Consider the following 10,094-nt stretch of genomic DNA (forward strand, 5'->3'; position numbering starts at 1 on the left):
AAGTAATTGATTAAAGCCGCTGATTATACAGTTAGCTCACCTCACCTGGATTCTTGGCTCTGAACTTCTTATGGCTCTGAATTTATGACATGCCTTCACGATTTATGCATTTCACTATGAGAAAAATGCATGTCTGCTGGTTTTTACTGTGTTTAAAATAAATAATTGGTTACACTACATGTAATTAAAACCAGCAGACATCGTTTTTTCATACTGAAATGTATAAATCAGCAAGGGAATCATAAGAAATGGGCAGGGATTTAGTCAATGTAATGTGTCACGTTTCCTATTTAGATCTAAATTCTATGCGTTCATGATCGATTGGTAAATCGGTGATATCGCGGTCTTCTTGTTGACTTGACTAGTCTAGTCTGTTTTTTTCTGCGCCTGCGTAGCCGGCGAGCAGTGTGTTGTTATTTTTTGGCTGTGACTTTCCGTCGTTGAATTAACTTGAATTAAGGATTGTTTATACGTTTTCTGTTTTAAAAAACAAGATGGGAAAGAAAGAAGAAGAAATTATTAGGATAGCTAAGAAGATGGATAGGTTGGTACAGAAGAAAAGTGGGGTAAGTTAACCTAAGATCTTGCTCGACGTTAGCATTAACGTTAGCTAGCTAATCAATTGCGCCTGACTGCCGGGTTAGTGAGTCAACCTGGCTAGTTAGCGGTTAGCCGTCGTAACTTCAATAGCTACCTAGCTAAATAAAATATGCACTCATGTGTATTTGCATTTTTGTTTACCTTATATAAACACCAAGTGTTCTTGTCTTTGATTGCTAGTTAATACAATGTATCGCATCCGTTCTTGAATAAGTCTTGATACTGAGTACATAATTAGCAAGTTAGCTAGATATCAAGCTTGTGTTGGGAGGTAGTTTGCCTTTGCGCGCCCCAAAGGTATAATAACGGCGTTCTGTCCTAACCTTGCATTCTGAATCAAAGACAGAAAATCACGATGGTTTAGAATAGAGTAGCCTAGACAAGAGCAGAGTAGAAAATGCTGCCGTTATAACTAGAATGTGTCCTGGCTTGATATGTACCTGTCACATCGGGGAGCTATCTTGTTTGCAAAAACTAACTATAACTGCTATCAACAGAATAAAGTCAGAATTAGATCATCGTTCCTTGCGTAGGACAAAAAGCCGTCAAGTAGCCCTTTGCTCTGGACTACCGAGAGCAGAGTTGCCTGACCGCGCCATTTTAGATAGCCTTAACTGTTCCGTTTACCTATGCTGAGTTAGCTAACGTTAAGTTAAAACTTTCAGGCACACATGGCATCTCTATCACTGTGCACAATCTCTATCACAAAATTGGACGTAAAAGGACTAATTCCACGGTTCTGTTTAATGAAATGAAGATATGAAAGCGGGCTAATATATTTAGTCTAGCGCGCAATGCTGTTTATAGTTGTGCATCGATACCATATAGCTAGCTAGCTAGCTACAGGTGTTGAATTAACCCCGGTGCGTTCTTCCAGTATGGGGCGTTGGATCTGCTCAAAGAACTGAAGAATATCTCCATGACGCTGGAGCTGCTGCAGGTGATTACCGCTAGCTGGCAACAGCACTAATGTCTTCACGTTTGGCGTACTAAAATATGCATTTCACCGCGATGTCACTGAGAGAACCACTTCGTGATTTCTTTGCAGTCAACCCGAATCGGCATGTCCGTGAATGCCGTTCGCAAGCAGAGCACGGATGAGGAAGTCACGACGCTGGCGAAAGCTCTCATCAAATCGTGGAAGAAGCTCTTAGGTTAGAACTACGATAAAATGTTCATCTTTTTCCATCAATCCTACAGCCTTGATTGAGTAAAACAGAAAGCAGAGAGAATTTGTCAGTGATCCTGTCACAGGCTGTCGTGTCTGTAGGTTTGAAATGTGTTGTTCAATTATAAGACACTTCTCCACAGCAAAACTGTTATGACTGAGTACAATCAGACAGGCTCAGAAGACATGTAGCACCAATTATGGGGTACATGAAGCCTTGTCACGCCTTCTCCAAATTTTTGAGAACTGCCGTTTCATTGACAGACGGCCCTGCTGGAGGAGACAAATCTTCGGGGGAGAAGAAAGAGGAGGAGGCCACCCGCCCGTCTTCGAGCCCTGCCCATTTCATGGCCACGCCCTCCCAGGACAGCCCTGATCCTCAGGAGGAGAGGTAACTGCAACCGTGGGAGAAAACCTGTCCGTCTCTCTCTCTCTCTCTCCCTCCCTCTCTCTCTCTCTATCGCTCTCTCTCTCTCCCTCCCTCTCTCTCTCGCTCTCTCTCTCTCTCTCCCTCCCTCTCTCTCTCTCTATCGCTCTCTCTCTCTCCCTCCCTCTCTCTCTCCCTCCCTCTCCCTCTCCCTCCCTCTCCCTCTCTCTCTATCGCTCTCTCTCTCTCTCTCTCCCTCTCTCTCCCTCTCTCCCTCTCCTCCATACTATTTTTCAGTCATACTGTGGAAGTGTCCTTAGATGTTATGCCCTTGTAACCATGCTCACGCGTCGCTGTTTTTGTTGAAGGAAAACATCCGTGAAGCTGCGCCTCATTTTTAAAGCGAAGCTGCACGTCATATATATATATGTATGTATATGTATATGTATATATATGTATGGGACAAAAATAATTGTTTACCTCCTAAAAAATGTGGTTCTGATACGTACTCAACAAAACCCCAGTAGTAAGTATATCATCCTTGGATTTTAAGTACATGACATTTAGAGAAATTTTCGCCTACTTATCAGTGTACTCAACAACTGTACTCAATAGTAGGCAAGTACACTGATTCGGACACAGCCCAGGTCTGACCATACCCTCATTTCCTCCTCTTCCTCCTCCTCCTCTTCCTGTTCCTGAAGTAATTCCGGAAGCAGGAGTGAACCCCTGGACGTCTCCCACAATTCCCTGATCACCACCTTCCCACAAGCTCCGCCCACTTCAGACTCGGTCCGGACCAAGTGTCGGGAGCTGCTGTGCGCCGCGCTGCAGGCCGGAGGTAGATCCATTCTCAGTGCTCACACCCCCCTCCTGTAATCATAGCAAATGGTATCTCCCTCTCCGTCACCATGGCGATTGACATTACAACCCTATGACCTGAGGAACAGTGTCTTCCCCCTGGTGACCTGAATGTTTTCCTGTACCAGCGGGATCTCAAACTGCAGTTCTGCAGAGTGTCTGTGCAGTGTCTGCTGGTTGTTTGGTAGGTTTCAGAACTTCAGTGCATGTTTTAAGTCATTGATTGGCTGAAGAGCTCACGCACCTTGTGTCCAAAGTGCCTAAATTGACAACAGCAGCAGAAACCTGCTGGCACTGTAGGCCCCCAGAGCTGCAGTTTTGAGGTACCTGTTCTGTGTTGTGGAATGGTATGCAGACATTCATGGCATGAAGGTGTGCCATGTTAAGACTGGACTGGCCTTATTGCATGTGCGTTGGTAAACATGCCAAACTGGTAGTAGTTGACTTTGACTCTCGCTCACTCTCATTGTCTCTCTCTCTCTTTCAGATGACTACATCACCATCGGTGCTGACTGTGAAGAGCTGGGAGCTCAGATTGAGCAGTATATCCTTATTTAACCCTGAAAAGGGGTGTTGGGTGGCTGTATCCAGAAGCACCTCTACTCAACATTTCACTTCAGTCCTAGAAGTTCATTTTGGGCTCCAAAAACCAGCAGACCCTGCGGCTCTTCGAGCTTTGATTGTGAGATCACTGATGTAGTGCTTGTAATCACATGTTACTGACATACAGGACCTGTCTCACTGATTTATTCTCCTTCAAGCATTTGATTGGAGGTGCTGTAGGTGTAACACCCTGTGAAACGCTGCACAATCTTTGGTGGTATGTCATTGGGTGCTTGACCAATCCGATCCTCCCGACTGGAGCAGATTTATTCCCTTGACCAATCTGCACGCGTCTTCCAGGAGTTCAAAAACACAGACGTGAAATACAAGAACCGGGTCAGGAGCCGAATCGCCAACCTGAAGGACGTCAAAAACCCCAACCTGAGGAGGAACGTCCTGTGCGGGAATATCATGCCGGAGAGGATGGCCATGATGACCGCAGAGGTGAGAGGTCAAAGGGCAGGGGTGAAAGGCCAGTATGCAGTCTACGAGTGTGGAGGGCTATTGACTGTGGAGTCATCGATAGACTGTTATTTTCTGCTTGAACTGACCTTAAACTTCTCTCAATCGAAGGAATAGTTGGATTTATTTTTTCTTAAAAGATTACATTAGGATTTCAGTGTATTTTCAAAGTTTTAAAGTCTTCAGACTTTCTGTCTACACTCATGGGACTTGTTGGGTATCTGTTAGGGATGGGCGATATATATTGCAACAATAATTATCAAATGCAGGTCATAGCCACTGGTGCATTGCCTTTCTTTTCATATTTTTCTCTTAAATTATACCTGATGCACTAGTAAACAACCACACATCAGAGGCTGCGTGAAATGCTTCCAAAAAAAATGCCACTCCTATTATCTATTGGGTGACCATAAGACCGCCAATCAGCAGCATCCTCAGTGAGATGCTAAAGTGGGTGTGGCTTCGTGAGTGTCCGTCCGCAGTGAGGTGTTAAAGTGGGTGTGGCTCTGCTAGTGAGGTATTTAAAGTGGGTGTGGCTCCACGCTTGGCAGGACATGGCGAGTGACGAGCTGAAGGAGATGAGGAAGACTCTGACCAAAGAGGCCATCAGGGAGCACCAGATGGCCCGGACCAGCGGCACCCAAACCGACCTGTTCACCTGCGGAAAGTGCAAGAAGAAGAGGTGCACATACACACAGGTACGAGTGCTGTCTGTGACACTCACACACACAGGTACGAGTGCTGTCTGTGACATACACACAGGTACGAGTGCTGTCTGTCACACACACACACACACATACACACAGGTACGAGTGCTGTCTGTCACACACACACACACATACACACATACACACAGGTACGTGTGCTGTCTGTCACACACACACACACAGGTACGAGTGCTGTCTGTAACACACACACACACACACACACACACTCACAGGTACGAGTGCTGTCTGTCTCACACACACACACACACACACACACACCCGTAAACACATTACACACAGGTACGATTGCTGTCTGTCTCACACACATGCACACACACAGAAACGCACTCATACAAACAGCTATGTCAGTCATGTACAATCAGACACGCTGGTGTGGACCTTCTGCTACACACTGCCCCCTAGTGTCTCCAGCATGTACCATCATTGAATCAAGTCCTGTTCTGAACATGCCCTCCCCTTTCTGAGGGGAGTTTCTGTCTCTTTCCGACGAGCAAGATGAATTCGAGATTTTGCTCTTAAGGTGTGAGTTTAGCGCTTACCCTGCTTTTACTTGTTTATGCACGGCTTCATTCACTGTTCATCCGGTTTAATCCGGTTTGATCTGGCCTCTCCAGGTCCAGACCCGCAGCGCTGATGAACCAATGACCACGTTTGTGTTCTGCAATGACTGTGGAAACCGGTGGAAGGTGAGTTCCCTCTCGGTCACGATGTGTTCACGTTGTGAAGTTCACAGTGCTCTTTAACATACTGTGCGTTCATCTTGAAAACTCACGGTCAGATATTCTGTGAGAAGCGTCCTTGATAAGGCCAAACAGTTGCCACCTTTCGTGCTTGTTATTTAACTTTATTTTCACTCATTATCAAGTCTTGAAAATTCCACTAAGAAAAGGTATCTGTTTTTGGAGAGTAATCCCTAAATCGCTATATTTATTGTAAACACTAAATATTTAGACAGTAATGTGCCTGAAATGTTGTTCCATCTTGTTTAAGTATGTATGGCCCAAATTAGTCAATTTGAGTAATTTAAGTTGCTCCATCTATTTCAGCAGAAAGCTGGAACAGTATGAATGTGTCTGGTTCGCGTAGGAACCCTTAGTACGGTGTTAATGTCCTGCACAGAGCATAACCTCCTTTTTGTTTTTCCATTTCTTTTTTTATTTCAGTTCTGCTGAAGGTCAGAGGTCGCTGTAAAATAGACAGGAAGTTCACACCTGACGGAGCCACAGAAGAACGCACCAGCATTTAAAAACGGAGGCGTGTCCTATGAGGTCATCCTCTGTGCTTCATCCCCCCTCAGGCCAGACATTTATAGCTTTTAAAAACTGCCGAGACAGCCAGTGGTGTCACTGTAAGGCGTCTATCCGAACAACTTTGAATGTAGCTTCACTTTCAGTTTAAGTCAGACGGTTTTTTAATGTTCATTTTAATGTAAGTCGTTTCCTTAGTAAAAAAAAAAAATCTCATTAAAAAAAAAAAAAAAAAAATAATAAGTGAACTGTTTTTTTTATTTTTTGGGATTTGGACCAATAGCCACTCTGAAAACCCAAATGTACACAAATGTTCCTTAGAGACTTTGCTTTCTAAGCAGCTGTACATACTAATGTTGATTCCCTCCTATATTAGACCACAGTAAACTGTTCTTGCCAGGGATACATGTGCAGTCTAATGTTGTAGTTCCTAATTATGAAACAAATGTTAGATGAAAGAGCTAATGGGGGTGATTCATAATTAAATAATTAAGGGCAGAAGTAGGTTTTAAATACTGAAGAGGGTTGGGGCTCATGCACCTCCATCAGTAATGGCCCCTATCAGCCATGGCTCCCCTGCAGCAGACTGCCTCACCTGGGCTCTTTCTAGCGGATGTTTAAGGGTGGGATGGATGTGCTTGACTGCAGCACAATGTCTGTGCGCTGGCAGGAAGTGATGTCAGAGGTCTTCTGGTTCTTGATAACTTGGCACAACTCGAATTAAAGCTGTTGATTACACAGTGCCGTGAAGTCATCTGCTTCCTTGGGCCTTGCCAGGTTAGAACAGAAACAAGCAGATCCCGTGGTTCTCCAGGACCAGGTTTGGGGACCCCAGCAGACCCTGCGGCTCTCCAGACCAAGGCTAGGTACCCCAACAGATCCTGTGGTTCTACAGGGCCAGGGTTGGGGACTTCTGGTCCAGACTTATTGATAAGGTGACAAATGAGATGTCTGCTGCAAATTTCATTTTGGTTGCCTCTCTTGCTTGGCAGACCCAATGGTTTTCTGGAAAAATATGGCACCTGTTTTTACGGATGCATCGGTTCCATAGTTCTTTAAACATGGTGTTCGGATGGGTTTTTGTCCAAGTTTGAAATGTAGGGTGTAGATCTCATTGCAATTGGCTTGGGATTGTATGTTAATATCTAAGAACAATGGACCCAAACTGGGAGAATGATTGTGCTTTATTATATTTTAAATAAACTGAAATGCCCACTTTTTTCAGTTATTTTCCACATTGAGTTATCTACCCACCCCTCCCCCAATACTGTAAACATTAACATGTTTTTTAACTAAACATCTGTTTTTAAGGTAAACTCTGAAGTAACACATTTCATATTTGAAAGGAAAAGCATTGATAGGCAGTGTCTCTCCAGACCCGTGGTTTGGATCATCTGAGGTCTGGATCAGCTGAGCTTTATCTACTCGGTCGCTCCACCAACTCAAATTGTACAAACGCAGCACCTTTTGCTTGGAGATGAAGTGCCACCCAGATCCAGTACTCACTGTCTCTGTCTGTGGCACGATGGAGACTGATGCAGTGTTCCCTTAATCTCAGAACCCACAGTCTAAGACAACCAATCAGAGGAATCCTGGCCCCCAAGTGTGTCACAATAGAAGCGGTAACCAATCAGAGGAATCCTGGCCCCAGTGTGTCACAATAGATGCAGTAACCAGTCAGAGGAATTCTGACACAAAAGACGCAGTAACCAATCAGAGGAATCCTGGTCCCAGTGTGTCACAATAGACGCAGTAACCAATCAGAGGTATCCTGGCCCCAGTGTGTCACAATAGACGCTGTAACCAATCAGAGGAATCCTGGTCCCAGTGTGTCACAATAGACGCAGTAACCAATCAGAGGAAATTCTAGTCCCAGTATGTTACGATAGATGCTTAAACTAGTCGGAGGAGATCCTGGCCCTAGTTGATCACAATAGGTGCCTTAGCCAATCAGAGTGTAGCATGCAATGTGGTAAGCACAAGCCCTTTTGCATGGGACCACTGATTGGATTGGATCGTCTCCCCAACTAAACGGGCAGATCTCTGGAGATCTTGCCTTACATTGTGGGGGCAGCACTTACTGCAGCAGTGATCAGCCCCCCAGGATGTCCCAGTTTGGACCCTGGTTTGGTCCTCGGAAGGACGGTCTGCGGAAGTGTGACATATTCCACCGCTGAGCAGATGTGATTGGTTACATCCTGGACAGAGGGCGGGTTTATCGCTCTAATCTGCACCGCATTGGCCAGGCAGTGCAAGGTTAGTGATGTCATACACCGAATGCCAAGGCACTTCACCAAGTGTAGGTCTCATCTTTGAGTGACACACACATCAGGCAAAAACAGGTAAAATAAATACATAATTAAACTTGGCAACTCCAAATTCTTTCAACTTCAGTCTGAGATCAAGAGATTAATAGATATTAAACAACAAAATGTACAGTTTTGAACCGAAAATGTCCTGTTTGGTGAGCTGAAGCTCACTCTCAGAGCTGAATAGGCCCACCAAAGACCGGGACAAAAAAAAAAGAGTCAAGAAAAATATTTGCACAGTATCTCTAAAGGAATCACACTCAATACAGTATCAGTACTGACTCCTAATATTTGCTCTTTGAGTCTGTAGAGAGGCCATTTCCATGCATGTACAGTAATGAAGCTTATAATCATAAAAACATACAGCCTCACTTTCATACCATTGCTCTGAGTGTGGTCTGCGTACCGTGGTCACAGTGATCTTTAATCTTACCGTATGCTGTTGCCCAAGCTGTCTGCCTCTGTCACAAGAGTTTAGTGATCAAGAACTTGCTGAAACTGAGCGAGCCGAAATCCATGTGCACACGTTCATCTCGACCGTGATAAAAAGCCTTCCGATAGGTTATTCCCAAATGTCCCGTTTGGAAGGACGAGCCATAGATCTTGGAGATAAACTGGCAAGGTCTGGATCTGGATCCATATTTATGAAGCTTCTAAAAGCAGGAGTGCCAACCTATGATCCGTTTTTTCCGTTTGAATGAGGTGGACGGACGGACGGACGAACAAAAGGACGGATAGGGACAGGGGAAACTTGATCTTGGGTGAACAGTTTACCCTAAGACTATCAATCCAGGCTCTGATCTTCAAAGAGCAGATCCAAGTTCAGTTTACGCAGGATTACAATTAAGGTTACCAAACCAAAATCCCAAACCCCAGCTGCGATGTGAAAATACTGTAGACTGATCCACAGTGAGCACTCGAGGTGCAGACTAGATATACGTTGATAACCCTGTACGGTGTGAGATCACAAGCACGCGATTAGAACATTCTTAACTGAACATTCCAATGCTGATGATGTCACAATCACTGCTGGTACGACTGAAAGCAGTGGAGTTCCAGAACACTGACATTTGAATTTTGAAAAGCATTCCAAAATATATCCGCTCTTCAAATGGCTGAAGTTCTCCAGTGTTCTACTTCTATTATATGGACTGCCTGAGGGTCTACAGGTTCTGAACATGGGCAGTCTCAACCTGCTAGAACGACAGGATCCATCTACCGGGTGTTTTAGTGCAATCCCATTTCTTGGAGCAGATTAGAATAGCTCTTTGCCTTTTGTCTCCTGGCAGACTTTCACACGCTCTCAAAGTTTGGAGTTGCCGAGTCATTTTGACCGATACTGCGGCGTGAAGTTATGCTCTGTGAACCAGGGGAGGGAGGAGGGCGTAAAAATCACGGTCTATCACACAGGTAGGCAGCGACTCTTTCCTGTCACAAGCTTTGATTCTCGTACGCATTTCTGTGCATTTCAGTATACACACACACACCACAACCCCCCCCAATTGCTAATATTCCATTTTTTCCTATTTCAAGCCAAAAAATAACCGTTGAGGAAACAATCTACAATTTCAATTTACACATTAAAAAAACCCCACATCTGGCTCTTTTTTCCTTCCTCCAACACAATAATACAAAAACATAATAACAAAAGAAACATATAAAGATCAGACAGTTACGTTTAAAAAACCATAACTAGTATCCTTTGGCGCATCTCGCGGCTTTGTTGTTCCGATGGCGGTTTTTTTTTTC

At 44.5% G+C, this 10,094-nt stretch overlaps 1 protein-coding gene across 1 annotated transcript; it reads left to right on the forward strand.

The window, feature by feature from the left end:
• The first annotated feature begins 359 nt into the window (after positions 1 to 359).
• Positions 360 to 6,779, forward strand: LOC118234511 (transcription elongation factor A protein 1-like). The gene is made up of 10 exons (XM_035431092.1): positions 360 to 566; positions 1,478 to 1,540; positions 1,649 to 1,754; positions 2,033 to 2,159; positions 2,840 to 2,976; positions 3,484 to 3,540; positions 3,889 to 4,043; positions 4,613 to 4,759; positions 5,404 to 5,475; positions 5,953 to 6,779. The coding sequence occupies exons 1-10, from the start codon at positions 495 to 497 to the stop codon at positions 5,959 to 5,961; spliced, it is 945 nt and encodes a 314-aa protein (XP_035286983.1). The 5' UTR covers positions 360 to 494; the 3' UTR covers positions 5,962 to 6,779.
• Positions 6,780 to 10,094: the final 3,315 nt, after the last annotated feature.

The sequence above is a fragment of the Anguilla anguilla genome, chromosome 8 (genome assembly GCF_013347855.1).
Source record: "Anguilla anguilla isolate fAngAng1 chromosome 8, fAngAng1.pri, whole genome shotgun sequence".
In the NCBI taxonomy this organism is placed as follows: Eukaryota; Metazoa; Chordata; class Actinopteri; order Anguilliformes; family Anguillidae; genus Anguilla; species Anguilla anguilla.